The sequence below is a fragment of the Echeneis naucrates genome, chromosome 23 (assembly GCF_900963305.1).
Source record: "Echeneis naucrates chromosome 23, fEcheNa1.1, whole genome shotgun sequence".
NCBI classification, from domain to species: domain Eukaryota; kingdom Metazoa; phylum Chordata; class Actinopteri; order Carangiformes; family Echeneidae; genus Echeneis; species Echeneis naucrates.
The window spans coordinates 4987388-5006219 of NC_042533.1; the positions used below are offsets into that span (position 1 = coordinate 4987388).

At 42.6% G+C, this 18832-nt stretch overlaps 1 protein-coding gene across 2 annotated transcripts; it reads right to left on the reverse strand.

The window, feature by feature from the left end:
- Positions 1–109: 109 nt before the first annotated feature.
- On the reverse strand, positions 110–18832 carry prrt4b (proline rich transmembrane protein 4b). 2 transcript variants are annotated; one of them, XM_029495440.1, is made up of 5 exons: positions 18731–18832; positions 18574–18648; positions 11665–12785; positions 7167–7310; positions 110–2778 (listed from the first exon to the last, which is right to left on the reverse strand). In XM_029495440.1, the coding sequence occupies exons 3-5, from the start codon at positions 12692–12694 to the stop codon at positions 713–715; spliced, it is 3240 nt and encodes a 1079-aa protein (XP_029351300.1). In that variant the 5' UTR covers positions 12695–12785; positions 18574–18648; positions 18731–18832; the 3' UTR covers positions 110–712. The 2 variants fall into 2 exon arrangements, with proteins under 2 accessions (XP_029351300.1, XP_029351299.1); XM_029495439.1 differs by having other exon boundaries at positions 18735–18794.

Genomic DNA, 18832 nt, shown 5'->3' on the forward strand with positions numbered 1-18832 from the left:
TAAGATGAGTTGTAAGGTCACACTGCAACATGTGGAATTAAAGTTTTAAAAAAAGGTGTTATCAAAACAAACTTTATTAAACAATATGTTAAGCAAAGTTACGTTTGAACATAAATAAATTAGTAAGCCAGTCAATAAGGATGCTGCCAGTATATGTAGAAGCACAGTCCACTGGTGGTTACTGTAAAGGGAAAAGGTAATGTGTTCTACCAGTAGAGGGTGCTAGTGCACTACAGCTCTGAGAAGGATGTGTAGCATATTGGTAAGAGGAGGGTATAGTTTGAAAAACAGGATCTTAATCAATTTCAATGACAAGTATATCTGCTGCGTTTGAAAACATAATACTTCAGTAGTATTTAATAAGTGGTAATCCAGTCACAGTACTATCTATTGGAATGTCGGATTGCATTAAAAACAATTGTACAAAGTCCTGTTGTCTCCACTCAGTAAAATGAGACAATTCTTATGACTACGAAACATCATCAGCCTTTATCAAACATGTAAAAGTTATAAATCACCTTTTGGCTTTTGACATTCTTGGCACTTAGACCCTCATAGACATTCACTAATGTACACAAATTTTGGCAGCTGTGGGCCCTCAGTGGTGTATGGAAAGAAAACAGATAAGCTGTTTAAATCACAACAATCAACTTGCTCCACAAAACCTCTCAGTAATTCCTCGACGTATCCCTCGTTTGACCCAACCATCCTTTTATAAGTCAATAGTCTCACTGCAGATGCTTAATGCATCGATTTGTCTGCAAACACTGATGAACTCCTCCTGCACCGATCGGTCTGCCTCAGACGACACGTCCAGGTCCAGGCTCTCCTGTGATGCTGCCCCCAGTGTATGGTAGTGCCTCTGGGGGTCAGCTTGGTGGTCGGACGATACCACAGGGCCTGTTCCGTCTTCCAGGAGGAGCTGCTGAACATGTGTCTCTGGGCTGGGGCAGAGGACCAGTGAGCCCCCCAGAGAGGCTCTGTAGGGGGAACAGCGTTCAGGAGATGAACAGCTGGAAGAGGAAGACAGGGAGAGAGATGGTGGAGCACCTACAACAGCGTCTCCATGAGATGGGGTCATAGGTGACTGGGGTTGACAGGCCACCTCGGCACAGGAAGAAGTCCGATACAGACCTGGATCAGCAGAGAGAGGGTCGAGGAGGTTGTTTGGGTGAGTGCAGTGGTTGTTTACCGATAAGTCACTGCAACGAATTGGCCTGGTGGGACTGAAGAGGCTGATGGGAAACAGCGCCTCACTGAACAGCGCCTCATCTATGCTGCGTCGCAGGTTGATGGGTGAAGGTGGCCGCAGGTCTGTCGTTGAGTCGCTGGTAAATGAGGATCTACCTGAGGCCCGTCTGCCTCCTACATCCTCAGGTTTTTCTGAACCCTGTAAGTCCATATCCAGGTCCAGGTCTCGGTACGCCAAGGCCCTGTTGCTGTGGTAGAGGAGGTCCAGGCCATTCAAACTACTGCCCAGCCTCTCGTCCATCAGTGTGTAAAGAGGAAGACTCTCGGTCTCTCCAAGCCCGACTGTATCAACAATGGCGAGTTTCTCTTGTTGGCTCAAGGCCCACTGGTAGCTTCCAGGCAGAATGGGCGATTTTGAGGCCAGCAGTTCGGTCCAACAGCTTCCTGCAGCTGGAAGGTGATCAGAACAGTAGACTGGTTGTGCGACCACCAAGGCTAAGGTGAGGCAAAGCCCGAGCTCACATAGTCTGCAGCTAAACTGGAAAGCCCACCAGGGCCAGGGGTGGAAGACCTCCTCTCCACCTGCGACACCCATAGCATTGAGCATTGCATACAACTGCAGTCCTGCACATGCTAAAGAAAACAGTGCTGAGAGACAAACGGTGAGAGCGGCGCGGTCCCAGTCGCGACTCTCAGCAAAGGGGCAGCGGTTGTAGCGCTCGGCAGGTGTGGGGGAGGTGTTGTTGAGGTGATAGATGTGTTTGGAGTCTGCTCGCACGTAGATATAGAAGACAAAATAGGCAGCAGACAGAAACGTGGCCAGTACAACAAAGGCTCCACGGGAGATGAGAGAAAGAAAGAGGCAAAGTGGAGGCTTTTGCTGGTAGAACTTTAGAAATGCTACTGGACCAAATGCAGCAGCAAAGTGAAGGACAACCAGGCAAGCCAAAAAACAAGGTCTCTGGAAGGCTGAGTACGAAAGCTGCATTCTCGATCGCATGGAGAGGAGAAGGAAAACCAGGCCAAAAGCCGCTGTCAGGCACGGAAACGGGGCTTCATAGAGCATCACGGTGGCCTCGGTGGACGGTAAGCGATCCTGGTGGCCATAGGCGTCATATAGCAGCAAGAAAGATCTGGTACAACCAGCAGCGAGGAGGAACAGGCTGACCAGAGCAAAGTAGCCACATCCTGATGGGCATCGCAGTGGCAGGCAGAGCAGATTGAGCGCCGAGGCTAGTGTTAGCATCACAAAGACACAACCAGCGCCGTAAACATGTGCCTCCCAGGCCAGGCCCCAAGCTGCCATTGCACTGTTCCAGTCAGTGTACAGGGGCACCAACATGGGCAGAGCTGGGATCAGGAAGGGGTTGACTGATTGGTTCATGGCAGTGGTGTTTAGTGTGGCTCTGAAGTCTGAGGCTGCGGCGGTGGCGATGGTGGTGGTGGTGGAGAACCAGGCATCCGATTGGTTGCAGACTCCAGTGCGTTCTTTGTTGCAGTCTGGAAGGAAGCTCACCTCGCTGGCCTCCAGGTTGGACATCCAGTCTTCAGTGATGACAGGAAAATGTGAAGTGTCCAGGGGACTGCCTGTAAACGAAGGGTTAGGGTTAAAGTTATTTTGATCACATTTGCTTTGAATAGCTGGTATGATAAATAGCAATAACATTTCAAATGGGAGATAACTTTTATAACACTTATAAGCCTGCTTTTCATCCCCTGTTGAGAATAAACATGAGCATTTAATCAATACTCAAACCATAAGAGCCAGAAAACAAATATTCAAGATGGTGAAAGAGTTGTTTTCCTCCTGATGTGTTAATCCTATTTAAAGGCTTGTAAGAATGCAGCTTCAAACTGGGCCCAAGGCGAAGGTGTGTGTGTGTGTGTGTCTGAGAGATCAGCCTACTCAAAACCACAGAGTTAGTTTCTCTGGCATTACGTAAGCCATCTGGACTTTCCATGAGAGCACAGTTATATTGATTGTGTTAGACATGTGAGATGGAAATGGCTGCTTCTGAGTCATTTGGCTTTTGAAATGATATGTACGTATACGTGTGTTTGTATGGACATGGCTGAGATGCCTGCAAAGCTCTCCTGTGGTGTACGTGTTTATGCCGCTTGATTACTGCAGGGTGACAGGAATGGAACACAGCACAAATTTCACACAGCATAATGCCTCACAGATGGCAACAAGACAAACAATTTTTATTCCCACAGTATCCACATCAATGAGCTGCACATCGTGGAGCCCATTCTTTTCCTTTCAAAACTATCATCGCATGCATGCTGTCTTTCCACCACAGAGGAGAACACATTGAGATGACAACTTAAAAAAATTGGCATGGTTCAAAAAAAGGGGAAAAAATAGAAAAGTAGTCAAGTGCAGCAGAAGCGGATTGTAATTGCATCTCTGTCATTTTCAGACACACACAAGCTCATCAGTCATTTCACTGCAGGCCTATCAGAGGAAATCGCTCCTCCAAAAAGAGCCCAGGTGCCTTAATGGACCACAGAGCTCACTAAGTCACACTGCAGGCAGGTTTAGTGCACATTAAATATATTTTGCCCTAATATTTGGTGTGAGATTTGCATCTGTTTTCTGTGACTCTTGTCTAAAGTACATCTTGTGATGTCTGGGGAATACATCATATCTGGTGGCTAAGTTTTGTACCGATTTAAGAACTTATTTGGCCAAAACATCACCACCACAAAACCCTGAATCTTGGCGTATAGATTGAATATGTCTAATTATGAGTTCTAAGTAAAAGCAAAAGTTGAAATTATGTGGTTAAACATTTTTGTTTTATGTCTTTCTCATCTGTTTCAGTGGCTTGTATTTTTGTGTTTCCCTTCCCACCCTGTCCGCGTCCCCTAATTCATTCTTTTGTTTATGATTTTTTCTTGAACACCCGCCTTCAAAAGGGGGAAACACCCATAGGTGGGTTTGTTATTTTTAAACTGGGGCAGTTTTCTGTCGCAGATGCTGCTGTTCTCTGCAACTGCCCAGGATTTTATTAGTCTCTTCCCTTGTTTTAATGTCTTCTGCTTCTGCTGGTCTTTGCCTCTACAACGTATTGTAGCTGCTACTTCCATTATGTTTAACATGTGTTGTTCTGCAGCCTCTGGCAGGAGAGTGAAATCCTTGTCCGTCCGTGAGTACTTTTAGTGCAGTGATGATGTGACAATGAAAGCAGCCACAAGGCCTCCTGCCTGGATTAATATCCAGCCTCCACAGCTTTTGTATATGCGATCATTTTGGGATGTGTAGCTGCGTCTTTGAATGTTTTTGTGTACTGTTGACAGTTGCTGCACTTGGGTACCCCAACAAATCCGTGCTTTCTGTCTGCGTCAGATCCCCCATGAGTGGTAGAGGATTTAAACAAGTGCTTTAGCATAAGCTTCAGCCCTCCGCGATGATGTTGTCAAAGGCATTATAATTATTTCTGATTCGTCTCCCAACCCCAGAGCTGATTCACAGTCCCAGCGTGTTATGAAAATGTCAAGCTCAGGGAAATATGACCCCACAGCCAGCTGCCAGTTGGTCTTTCACTCTAGCGTGACACAGCAGACATCCTGGACTGTCTTTTGAAGCTGAATAATGTCCTCAACAGGAGGAGCAGGAGGAAAAACAGGGATTGGCGAGTATTTTTAGAGGCATTTTTTGGATGTGTGCATTTTTTGACTAAGCCCTGATCATTAATGACCAGTTGAACTCAACTGATTAATCAAATTAAATAACCAACGAGGCTCTAGTTGCAGCGTGCTCACAGAAACACTGCTAATATGCTGAAGTTTAGCAGGTAATAGTCCTCTGGTCTTAGTTTAACTTAGCATGTTAGCCTGCAAACAACAAGGTCGAGCTGTGAAAAAAACTAATTGGACTTAAACAGTGAGCAAAGAAACTGCGATGCATCCTCTCTGCAGAAAAGTGAAGGGCACCTCAAAGTCATTGGGAATCATCGTCTGTAAGCATTTGGTCAATGTTTTTGACCAAATGTCATGACAAGCCATCCAGCTGTTGTCACGATACCCCAGTCCAGACCAAAGATGACCAACTGACCGACATTTCTAACGCTGGTGCTCTGCCTCTAGCGTGGCCAATGATCGATTAATCAATGACAACAATAATCATTACTTGCTGGACTGAAATAATAATATGCTGGTGCTCTCATGAAGCTGCACTGTTTGACTGGACGATGTCATCCTATCAAAACAGACAGTAGCAGTGTGGGAAATGGAGGTGGAGACTAAAACAAACACACAGCTCCAGGCTTTTTAAATGTGGGTGCCACTGATAAACTGGGTGGGATTCGGCACAGTGTCATGCCACCGAACCTCCCTGTTCATTTGTTTTTTTTTTCCGGAGCAGGACCAGAATGCCACTGAGTCAGGTGGAGTGGAAAACGTGATGGGTATCGAATTAGTGTCATGTTTTGTTGTCTCGCTTGTGTCGATAAATGAGCCGTCTGAGCCGTCGCTTTGGTCAAGTGGCCTGTTTTGTATGTGTTGGTGGCTGCAGTGTGAGGATGGATCCGAGCGTTACATTCCGCTGTATGCTTCTCGGTCATCTGATACATTCCTGTGGGAACAAGCTTCTCATGCTAGGGAACAAATGACACATCTACAGTGGACACACAGACTGAAAGCAAAGTCCTGTTGTGGTGTGAGCTCAACATTTTAATCGGTTGGCTGCACAGCTTCCTTTCGTTCTGCGATGAAACACAGGGGCTACATTTATAACTTAATTTCTTTGGGTTTGGCCAGTAAATATTAAGATGCATCCCTGAGAGCACCTTAACCTGTAACCCATCTGAGGTAATAAAGGGGAAAGACTCCTCTGATGTTAAACTGCAGCCTTTAATTAGCTGCATGTTCAGTCATGGAAATGAAAACTCCATACATGCGTTTTTGTCTGATTGCCTTTATCCTCAATTTGGTTAATCTCGGATAAAGCCATTTAATGAGAGCAGTTATAGCACACACTATTTTGTTTGTTTGTTTGTTTTATTGTACTGTTGCGTGTCAATGAAGGCAAACCTGTTCATGTGCTGCTGATAGTTTCACCATTTTAGAAAGGCAGATTCTCAGACTAGTATCATCATTGTTTCAGTCTCTCCATCACTTTTGGCACACCAACTGCAGAGTGGCACATTTGACAGATCTATTTTTGAAAATCACATCTGCTATTCTGGGGAAGGTAATGTGGGCTACATCTGCTCCTGTGAACTGGGCCAAGAGTGGATCTTTTAATAAACATGTACTGCTACTCTATAATATGAGGAATTTCACTCACATCTTGTGTCTCTGTGCTGTTATTGTCCCAATACAAAAACAATTTACACTATTGAAGACATAGTTCTTCATTACTGTGAATTTGGGCGCTGCAGTTTTAAGTCCAGCCACATATGCTATAGCACGAGCACAAACAGCACCGAATATGTCAAGCCCATTTAATGGACTTAATGCCATCCTTTCTTTCAATCATTTACTTATAAATAATGTCTTTATAAGTATGATCTTTAACCTAATAAATCAACCATTTATTATAAGAGCCACTTGGCATCCTGCTGCCATTGGCCAATACTAAATCAATGCTGTGTTGTTACTATGTTTTCTGTTTTGTTTCACCTTTTAAGAACAGCTATTGTCATCAGATCAATGAACATTCATCTGAGAGCATCCACAGAAATGATTGTTTATCAGGTAGGTATTGTTTCTCGCCTCTGCAGTATCTGCAGCATCACAGCTTGAATGAGTGATTTTCTCTTCCCTTTGGAAGCAATTAGTAGCTTCAGGCAGAGATGCAGGGTAATTGTTTCTCTCAGTCATCTGACAGATTTACAGATATTGAAAAAACAGACGGATAGGCTATAAAACCAACAGCATGTGGCTCTTTATTTTACCTCTTAATAGCACAAACTCCTCACACCTCAGCTATGGTGTTTGTTTACACCTTAAGGGATGTGTTGGCTCACCTGTGCTCTGTGGCTGGGATGTTGTTAGCAGCTTAGCAGATGTCGTGGAAATGTCTGCCAATCTCCTGGTGTTAGCATCTCTATCAGCAGCTGAAGAAACCACACCTTCCTCAGCCTCATCATTATCCTCTTTGCCTGGCAGCTCTGGGAAGACACATGCAACTTAACCTCTGAGCCATCTTGTAGGGGATCAGGAATACAGTTTAAAGCACACAACACCTTGACTCCAAGTAGTCTGAGAAAAACAGATTATGGAATCTGGACCTTGCAAGAGGAAAGTTTAACCCTAACCGTTAACCTCGGTGCTCAGAGCATGTTTGGGACTTCACACTGCAGGAAATGGCTATATTTCTTAACCCAGTTCTGTCAAATGGATCGGCCTATCATCCACTTAGTTGTAGCCAGTCATCCATTGCACAGTAGTCTGGCCCTCTGTAGTCTAATTAAATTGACATCCTGATGTGTGTGTATGGGTGTGTCTGTCTTGGTCCAGCACGAATCCCGACTCTTTGTTCAGTCTCTGTTTTAATGCAGCAAAATGGAGGTAAAAGAGGAGAGGCAGTTCATAAAGAGAAAAAAAAGAGGGACAGACTGGAGGATGAAATAATGACGGAGCTGAATCATTGTCTTTTCCCTTTGGTACACTGACAAAATATGTTTTTCCAGTCAGGCCTGTGTGCTCGAAGTTTGTGTTCTCCAGTGCAACACAATGAGGCACCAGAGCCTGCTGGGTGAAAACTGATGAAGCGGGGGCTACAAGGTGCAGTGTTGGTTTACAGCCTCAGAATTAATATTAATAAAAGGTAACAAGGCACACATCTTGTGAGAGGAATAAGTTAGAGGAAAATATTATCACAGCTACAAGGCCATGAATGCAGCTATGATTTAATCTAGGTCATGCACACAAGGCTCAAGTAAAAATTTAAATGTCTCCAAAGCAAAATCAGCTTGCTTTATTGCACTGTTGATCTCCACAGGGACAATACTACACATTCACACACCTGCACACTAGAGAGAGGTCACAAATCCTCATTAGAAAATTCCGAGGTGAGATTTACAACTTCAGTTCAAAAGATATTTATAGTAAACTTATCCACTGCTGTATAATTTATACATACATATCATTTAATAATTTACAGTACTGAAATACTTTACTTTGAAAAACTACTTAAGTCAGGTACCTTGACTTTTTTCTTGTTTTTCTGTTGTTTTTACAGAGTATTGTAATTAGGCAGTTGTTTGTTGTGCCTTTGTCAGGGGACTTGTAAAAGATGGTGCTGCACATTAGAGCATTTTGGTGCAGATGTTGATGTGTCTGCAGTGTTAGATTAAATATTGACAATTAACAAGATCAGCTAGAAACAGTACACAGGGGCTGTTTGTATACCAACAGAGGAACTCGTCATTTTAGCACATCACTAGCAAAAATTTGCGATGGCCAGCCTTTTGTAGACAGACAAAATTAAAGCAGAAAGCGAGGAGAAAGGCAGGCATGAGCTGAGTGGGACATCTCCGTTTTACTTAATGAACACCTCAGCTTTCCGCACGAGTGCTGAATTATCATTTTACTATCCAACTAATTAGTACACACATGCATTTCCTTTTGTCTCCACCACTTTTATGTGTGCTTGTCTATACTGTCGATTTAGTTGTTTCTAAGTTGAAGAGGAAGCTTCTTCCCCTCAGGCTGTGAATTGATATGATTCAATTTCTTCATGTCTGTGCAAAATGAAAATCTGGGTTTCATCCTGAGATCTAATGACAGCCATTTTGATGTAGCAGTCATATGAGCTGTATAATGTTTCAGAAACTCTTTATTATCCTCAGCTTCATGAGGTATAAGAGCAAAAGATAACGTTGAGATGACTAGCTTAGAATGATAACAGGAAAAAGCTGGAGTGCAGTGCAGCAGAGGCCTGAATACTCATAATCAGATGCTAAATTTGCTCAGCATCAATTTTTTTATGTACTTGCACTAAATTGCATCATGTCTCTGCTAATTTGACTAAATTTCAAGATAATTACGGAGAATTTCGTGACATTACTAACTCTATATCTTCTTTTAAAATCAGTCAGACTAATTGGAATAATCGTGATTGTTGCATCACTTTAGTCAGTTATAGAATAATAATAGTTGATATGAACAACCCTCAAATGACCAGTTTTTACAACTCACAGATTCTATTTGGTTAAAAAGGATTAACATAATTTATCTCTGTTGGCATTAAAGACAATTTTTATATCCATCCCAGCAAGGGCATCAGATATTCATGTCACATGCTTTGCCTGTAAATCCATTACCATTATCAATTAATCTGTCAGTGGCTGCACTTTAGCTGTTTGTACCAAGCTCAGATCACAGACAATTTATCAGTGCAGGTATTAATGGACCATGTTTAGGGTCTAGCCTTGCTGCTGCCTATTATCAGAATAGATACTAATGGAAAAGGAGGGTAGAGGGGAAAGAAAGAGCAGAATTAAGGAGGGCATTTTGGAAGAAAATTTACAGCTCTGTCTATCTGAGTTCCTACAACCCCCACATCTCATCAGCTCCAACCCTCAATTCTTTTTTCCCCTCCTTCCCCCCTCTCTCTTCACATAATTGCCTTTCCTATCGGAGGTTGGAGTGTCCCTTCGCAGAGGATTTGACATAAGGAGAGCGTTGCTGCTATATATGCACATAGGACACGAGACGTAACAAACACCTTCTAGATTAATGAAAATCCATTTGTGTGGTGAGGATGTTCTACACCTCTAAAAGCACCATGTTGTTTTGTTTTTGCATCCATCTTTGATAACCACAAAGCTGTCAGGTTATTTTCACCCTTCAAAGCACCCACGGCTGACATGTCTGTCCATGAAAAAGAGTGACAGAGATTTGTGTTGGTACAAGGACACACATCGCAAAAATGAGTGAAGGGAGGGAGGGATGGAGGAGGCTAAATGGCAAGGAGCATGTTCAGCATCCTTGAGCAGCGATTGGCTAGCGGATGGTCCCACAGGAGAGGTGGTGGTTTCACTGAGTGTGCGCTCAGAATACTGATACACAGCCACCCCGCCCCAGGCCCCCGCCCTGGCCGGGCCCCCTGTCTCTTCTGACCACCACCCCATGCAAACGAAAACGAGTACAGAAACAACACTGGGCACCGCAGACAAAACGTAAACCTGGTTTCGATGCAAGCAGCGTAAAGCAGTGTGGGAAATAAACGATCTGATGTGATTTTTATCCCAATGTGACAGTTGCAAACAAACAACATAAATAAATAAATAAATAAATGCCTCTCATTATTTTTTCCTTTCTGAAGAATTGTTAACATACATTTAAGTATCCAAACATTGAATCTTTCCCAGTCCGTTGTTGACTTTGAAAACAGAAGTATGAACTGAATGTCACATAACAAATTTCCACTTTTGTGTTTTAATGGAAAGGTCTATAAAATAGGTTTTGGTCAAGTAAGACCTTAAAAGTGGTTGAAAACAGCCCATCTGGTTTGTGATACTTTGTGATATCACTGGATATTTGAAGTGGTTGCTGTATTAAACTATGAGCGATACCAGACATGCATAAGCACAATATCATTATGTGCAGCACAAGTGAATAATGCAGACACTAAGATATATGATCAACCAATCAATTGTGGTTTTTTAAGATGGGTACAGAACCACCCTAGCTGAAAATGATCGACTCATCATTTTCTGTCCAGACCTTTGACCTTACATGATGAATGCGTCTGTTGTTGGAGGAGAACTCATTAACCATGCAGAGACCAGACTGCCACCACATGTAGGGGGATGGGCCATGGAGAAGGATGACAGAGTGACAGAGTCTTTAGGGGGCGTCTTGTGTCTGTTTTGGCTTCCTTTACCTCGTCATAAAATGTGCAGAACAAACTCCCCACACAGCTACATTCAATCAAATACTTCCTTCCTCCGTTATCCAGACAAATGGTCTATGCAATGCTGGTGCTGAACTGCTGCCTGAACACTCATTATAGATTATTATAGAGATGGGAGGAATTCTTCATTGGGGGTAATTGTGAAATGAAAATTTAACTGAGAGTATGATTGATGCCTGTAAATAATGGCTAATCACTCAAAAAATCTTTTTAACCACCCACAATAAATTGCAACAAAACACATCCTGATTGTCTAGTCTCCTCTGTTCACAGTTGTAGCCGTATGCCAACTTTTTGTCATCATTTGAGCTAAAGTCTGTGTATTGAAACCAGCACTGATATGTTCCGCAAGCTTCTTTCCACACATAACATCCGTGCTGCCATTTTAACGTTGACTCCAGACTGTGCATTGACATGTTGTCAACAAGATCTTGATTTATGCTAAGCACAGACCTTTGCCATGTCAGAAATGTCACCTATCAAGCCGGACTGGTTGCAACCTTTTAAAAGACATCTATTGAACACTTAAGACCTGCCTGCACATGATTGATCACATCCATGGAGTCAATCCAGAAACTATTGATTTGTTTTACTTTGCTTACCTTTTGCTATTGGGAAGTTAACCCTTTGGCTCTGAGCTGTGCTTCTTATGGATTCCAGCATGAGTCTGTAATTGTTCCCTATGGTCGTTGTGATTACCCCAGAATGTTCCTCCATGGGTCTTGACCTGGTGTTGGAGAAACCCAGGTCAGTCTCACTTGCAGTGGGTTGTGTTTCCACAGTTTTTGCCTCTTTGGCATGGAGTGTAATACTAACAGTCGAGCCTTGTGGGTTTCTTGCAAATGTAGTTTTTGAGAATGCAGAAGAAGCAAGGTGTTTGCTGGTCAATGTGGTCTTGACCAGTCCCGGCTTTGTTATTGTGGTTTGGCTTGCTGCCCATGTCAAGACAGTGGGAACTGTAGTTTCTGGTGCTATTGTTGACAAGATGTTTTGGGCGAAATCGTCAACCACCTCCTTATCACTGTCTTTCCCTGGAAGGTGTTGTGCCATGGCACTCGTGCCGGGTCCAACTGCTCGTGCTGTACCCCATAGTGGATGGGTATGTGTTGCGTGTTGTTCAGGAGCGTGTGTGCGGATGGTGAATGGAGTGCTTCTGATTGTGGAAGAGTAGGAGTTTGAAACAAGACTGCCATTGTCAGTCTGTGCTATGTTGCTGTGTGGAGAATCTGATTTGTCTGTGGGAAGTGATTCAGTCCTTATCTTTGTCACACTGCTTTGATGCCTCGGTGTGGAAGTGATGGATGTTTCAGATGCTTCAGAAATTCTCCCTTCCCCAGAACCCAAGTCTTGCATGTGAGTGATTGAGTCTGTCAGCCCCTTGGTGGTTGTGGTCAACGCAGCAGCCTCATTGTTACTGTCTGAGCCACTGAATAGGTCTAAACCGAACGGTAGTGAGGGAAAGGAAGGGAACTTTGGCAGTGATGGCGTCCAAAACCAGCTTTGCTTATTTTCAGGTGGGTTTTCTTGAGGTGGTGTTGGTCCCCAGAAGGCCTCTTCGTCAGCTACAGCCTGTCTGTGAAGTAGCAAAAAACACCAAAAGAAAAGCACTAAGGTCCGGTGGAGGCGAAGCATGCTGTCGACAGAGGCACACGGGTCGGTCACATGTTGTTCTCCATTCTCCTGCTCCCTCGGGCTGGTTTGGCTGGCTCGCTAGCAAAATGGCCTAAAACACAAACACAAACAGGACACTGAGTGACACACTTTTCACCCACTCTTGTACAGACACTTTTGTGTCCACAGATACTTAATAGAATTTTTCGTTTTCACTGAACATCTTTGGAAAGCAGAGCTTGACTTCTTAAGAGTGTGGCCTGTTTTCCAATCCATAAACTAAATCAAGTATAGAAACTGTGCCACCCAATCGCTCAAGTTAGCAGGCTAAAAAAACATGTCACCCACCACAAATCACAACAACATTTTAAGTAATACAGACAACCCACAATTAGTGGTGTCCTGTTGGATGTGGTGGTCAGTATTTATGTCATGTTGTTGCTCACACACATGCTTTGTAGCAGTGCTTGGTTGGCCACCCTGACTGACCAATTAGAGAAAGGACTTCCATCCATATGTTTGTTATTGAGCTAGGAGTGACCAAGAAATAATGTGTGAGAGTTGGGTTGGGGGAGGTTAGTGAAGAATTAGGGTCTGGGGTTGCCAACATAAGAATAGAGGGACCTCTTTTTCTTTTGTGGCACACCAAGTGGTTCAAAGTCACTAGCCTGTTGCCTCAGTGAAAAGACTGGAGCACCAGAGGAATTTCCCCTGCGAGAACAACAACCTGTATGCTTCAGCTGTACTTAACTCCCCCCTCCATTGCCCCCCAGCTTTGGCCTTGCGCTCTTTCAATCTTAGATTTATTTGTTCTTTAAAGCAGAGAGAGAAAGATCTGTTAGTGTGGGAGTAAAAAAAAAAAAAAGCCCCAGACAATACTCAGAGAACCACCAATCATCACAGAGATGATCTCCTCAGTCTTTCTACCATGCTCTCATTCTCTTTGTAATATAATATATAATATTTCACATATTTTCTTCATTGACAGCTTCTGTTCTTCTCTTTGGTGCGTTGTTTTTATGACACACATTTTTCTGTAGTCCATGCCAGGTCACTCAATTCTCTTAAGTTCTTGCTGTTTTCTTTTGTGCACACACAGTAGATCAATCAGCCACTGCACAGGAGACTCAGGCTGATTTTCACTGATCAGGAGAGGAGGGATTGACCTGCCAACTTCCCTCATGCTCCTGCCTGGAGGGATGAGACCAGCTTGGATGCACAGCTGGACCCTGAGATATGAAGACTACTGGAGGGGGTCAAATATAGAGCTTCCCACACACTCCCCTGTTTTAGCATTTTGACTGAACGGCATGAAAATCATTTCTACATGTGATGTGAGGTTGTTTTTAGATGCCTGTGTGTTCATGCTTGTATTAACCAACCCACACATGGTCATATTCCTTTCGTACAGAGATATGATTGTGGATGAATCTCTACATCTTTGCACGTTAGCGTAAATTGTGCACTTGTTCGCCCACATGTACTGTTCGGTAGTAGGAGCTCACACCCACACACACACTTTGCTGGCTTCTTCAAGACATTTTACCAGCAGTTTACACAAAATCCAATAAACTATTAAATGCAGCCCTGAAAGACTGGCGGAACAATGTGCTTATTGAATCCAGAAAGATTTTATTCTATTTATTTAGATTTTTTTTATACCTAAGTGTCTTTATGTAGATCTGAAACATAACACATCACTTATTTAAACAGCAACAGATTATGTATAATTCCTATTTCCTAACATTCTCACATTTCACCTGTCTATCACATTCATTTAGTGTCACCCATTTTGGCAAAAGGAACTGATTCACAGTAGGCCTGCATCTTTCTCCATCTGTCCGCATGTTTTTACAGTGAGTGTGCGATCCTCAGTCAGAATGCCGTGCTAAGGTACTTTATCTCCTTGAGTTTTAAAGCCATCAGGGTTTTGGGCTGAATTCAAAACACACTTTCCTGTTCTTTCCCATCATTGAGGCAAGCCGAAGACTTTCCATCCTTATTTTGATTGATTTGTCTCAAGTAGCATACCATATGGTATTTCTTGACAGCTGACTCATCCTGTCATGGGAGAATGTCCAAGCACCTTTTCTTAAAGATAGACGTTTGTGTTGTCTTACAGTTAGAATAACATGCATTTCTGATTTGATCCTAAATTAAAATTACCAACCTTTTTTTTTTTTTTTTTACCTCCGTGAAAAGCTTATTTTGGTTGATGAGCTAAATTTACAGAAGCCATTATATTTCTTTATGCAGTCAAAGAGTTCACACAATAAACGCCCCCCACCCCATAAAAAATAATAAAATAAAATAAAATTATAATAATAACAATAATAAATACATTGTGAGTGCACGTGGCTGTTAGTGCACGTGAGTCTTAATTTAGGAGGCACGTGGGAGCCACCCTCAGGTGAGACGTCAGATCAGCTGAGGGAGTTACCTCCATTTTGGAAACCCATTTTTCTTCCTTTTTTTAAAATTATTATTATTATACTGCCGCCTGAAATCCTCCTCCTCCCCCCTCACCGGCTCCTCTCCGTCTGACTTCACAGAGATGCTGGCCCGGGACATATTCTTTGGGTGAGCAGCCGTAACACAGTTTTACATGACTGTTTTTGGCACATGCTAAACTGTTTGCTAGCTTGTTGCTAAGGAAGTATCCGGTGGCTGTTGCTAGGTGGCTGCTTCTGCTAGCATTGTTGTGCGGCACATCGCGGAAATGCTAGCGCCGGCTAATGGTGCAGTTAGGTTGTGTTGTGTTGTGTTGTGTTGTAGTCAGTTGTGCTTCTTGTTGGCAGTTTGTTGCCGCTTTTACCGGCTTCATCAGGTAGAAGATTATGGTCGTTTATAAACCAATTTTAGCCTAAAACAAATACCAAATGCGAGCTGGGCCATGAACATTAAATGTTTATCAACACTAAAACATCTATGTTTGTATGTCACAAATCATCATTATCGGCACTTTGTTGGATTAAGATGTCCAATTATTTTACTGATTTTTAAATAGCAAACAAACCATTCATAAATGTAAAATTACCTTGCCTTGAACTTTTTCTGTCACCACACCACATACATGCCTGTTAGTGAAGGCATTGTTTCGTTTGACAGCCAACAGGGTCGAAAGGGGCTATAAAAAGTGTGTGAAGGGGATTTTACAAGTCCCCTCTATTATTTTGCTGGAGTTTTTCTTTCTTTTCTTTTCTTTTTTTTTTTTTGGGTCTGAGAGCTCCTGACAAAAACTGAGGTCCCTCCACTGTAGTGTGCTCAGTGGAGCAGAGATAGGGAAACAGAAGGAGAGGCAGTAAAGAAGGGCAAAGAAAGCAAAAGACAAGGACAGGAGACAGGGGGAGAGACAAAACCACCCAATTGACATTCAGTCGTGCCATCCTTAGTCCAGGAGAGTAAACTGCGGCAGTCTCCCTAATGCTCATTTTAGTTTGTTTCCAGAGTCTCCTTTATTAACTCTACAAACAGACTCCTGACTTTCAATTTAGTCTGTGTGCATTTGTCTGTGCTGTGTGGGTGAAACAGAAGCCCCTGCTCCATTTCTCCACTCAGGACCACCAGCCATCTTCTCAATTAGTCCTCAACTGCTGCACCGTATGACTCTATGGAAAATTCTGTCTTTTAAATTAATCTGATGCTGGTATTTACGAACCCCCCCCCCGTGTGATCATAATAAGGCTACTGAAGTTAAGACAATGCACACAAAGGCTTAAGTACATGCTCTGTGAATGAAAGTGTAAAAGGAGAGGTGAAAGAGAAACGTGGTGACTGAATTAGAAGTTAGCGTCTCTCTTGAGTGATTGAAATTGAGAGGTTTAACGCTGAGGGGAGTCGTAAATGCAGATGAATTGACTGTGGCCAGCATCATTACTATTTTAACAAACCTGCTATAAGCATGTAAAGGTCGAAGGATCAATGATACAGCCCAGGATAATGGAGTAATTTACTTTCCTGCAATGGCTACTGTTGTGGGTATGTTTTTTTTTTTTTTATCTGTTGTGTGGGTGTGCATATTTACAAGCTCAAGTTTTCACCTTACTTTTGCTTCAATGGCTATATGTTGGTGTACTTGCATGTGATTGTGCTCTTACATGTGAATCCTCCCACATGCTGTTTAGTCCTGTATTTTGGATTTCAGATCTTTAGTATTAGAGCATCTATCTCCTATCCAAGAAGTCAACGTATGGCTTTTTCCTGTTGTCCTCTTCTGTCCTCTACTGTGACGCTGCACAGGAATGTCAATACTGCACAGATTCAATCTGACTGGCTGCTTTAATCCAGCAGGGATTTATTCTGCATAAAGCAGCACATGGGAAGGGCTTTATTAAGTGTTAGAAAGCTTAGTGTAGCAGGTAAATATCTGTCTATCCACCTCTCAGTCTATTTAGCGTAGTTATGGTTTCCTGTAAGCAAATTATTGTTGCTATTCACTCATTTATGGACTGTATAACACAAAATAAATCTACCAAGATGATAATCATAACAAGAAATCCGCATAATTCTATTTGGTTTCTTTCAAGTTCATAGATTAATTTCACGGCTGGTTCATTCCACTTTTGTGGATGTGCATGTGTGTTCAGCGTCCCAATAAACATTGATTAATGCCTTTATGCCATATCAATTTTGCAATTTGAAAAAAATCTGGCATTTTAGCGGTAAGTGAAACAATATCTAGAGGATTTATTCTCATATTTACTCATATCTTGTATAAAGCAACATTACTTTCACATTGATTCCTTGTGGTTCCACATTGGTTTATGATCATAAAAATTACAGATGGGGGAAACTGCAATATAAATGTTCTTTACCTGTGTGTCTCGTGTTGTCTCAATCATCTCCTGTCAGTAAACTTTCTTAATTTTTCCATGACTGACTTTTGAATTTTGAGGCAGGCTTGACCCTAAATCTGTAGTCCCTGGACATTACTGACCATAATGAAAGCTGCTGTCATTAAAGCCAAACATTTGGTTTTAGTTCAAAAGAGCAGCATCACAGACAGCACAACAGGTTACCTACATAATGTCATCTTGGTTAAGAAACCAAATAGCATCCTGAGTCATGGTATTTACAACCATGACTAATCCCATTCTGTTTTAATCTGCATATTTTCTTCCAGTGATTCTTAGAAATGCCCTCCCAACATTAGCCACACATTAACAACATTGCTTTTGGTTGCATATATCTGGGAAAACTTGTTGATTCAGAATTTTTTTTTTTTTTTTCCCTTTTCTGCAGATTAGTTGCCTTCTCCAAATGTATTCCACGCCTCTTTTACTGCACCTCTTTAAAATCCCACCTTGACCTCTCATGAAAGATGTCCCCCATGCTAGAAGATGACATTAATAGTGTCTGGCTAATGCTTGTATTAGCCTCCGAGCAGATAAATGCAGTAAACCTGCCGATCATAAAGGGCGCTCTCAAACAGAGGCGTACCACCGGCTGCCTCTGCCATGGTGACAGCTGAAGCCAAAGACATCTTGCTAATCCCTGGGATTTGAGCACCTTTTGGGCGCTGATGTTCTGCTCGCAAGAGTGTGCTGCACTCATATGCAAATAGGAAGACACACACACATGCACACACATAAACACACAAACCAGTCCATGCTCTGAGGATCATTTGTTGGTTTCATATCACCAAAATCCATATGCCAAGCTAGATATTCATAGATATTATTCATATTTACATACATTTTACCTAGATGACTCACTGACAGCCATGTACACTCTCATATATACACCCACCAGCACACTCACTGGGTGTTTTACCACTGAATCATTCATTCTGATCTTCTTAGTCCTGAATTTAATTAGTATCAATACATCAGTATCACTTACTAGCCCTGTTCTATGTGTTTGATGAAATAAGGCATGTTTGTGTGTGTCGGTGTGTTTACCTATAGCTGCAGCTAGAGCGCGTCTCAGTCTGTAACAGCATGCATATGGAAGTCAGACCCACACATCCCTAATATCTAGGTACAAAACAGATGATTAGCATACAGATATAGAAAAAGAAAAAAGAGTTACAACTATGGGAATATATCAGCTGCTTACCTACAGATGTATGGAATAAGATGGAGAATCCGCAGCCAGGGATCAGTGTATGTGTGTGCGTGTGTGAGTGCTGCAAGAGACACCGTCTTTCTGAGCCTGTGT

Excerpts from the sequence above, each read along its gene's own strand:
- prrt4b (XM_029495440.1), bottom strand. The coding sequence starts at position 12,694 with ATGCTTCGCCTCCACCGGACCTTAGTGCTTTTCTTTTGGTGTTTTTTG. Across the intron at positions 7,311-11,664 it reads TAACTTCCCAATAGCAAAAG|AGCTGCCAGGCAAAGAGGAT; the intron begins GTAAGCAAAGTA and ends GTGTCTTCCCAG. Across the intron at positions 2,779-7,166 it reads ATCCCAGCCACAGAGCACAG|GCAGTCCCCTGGACACTTCA; the intron begins GTGAGCCAACAC and ends CTTCGTTTACAG.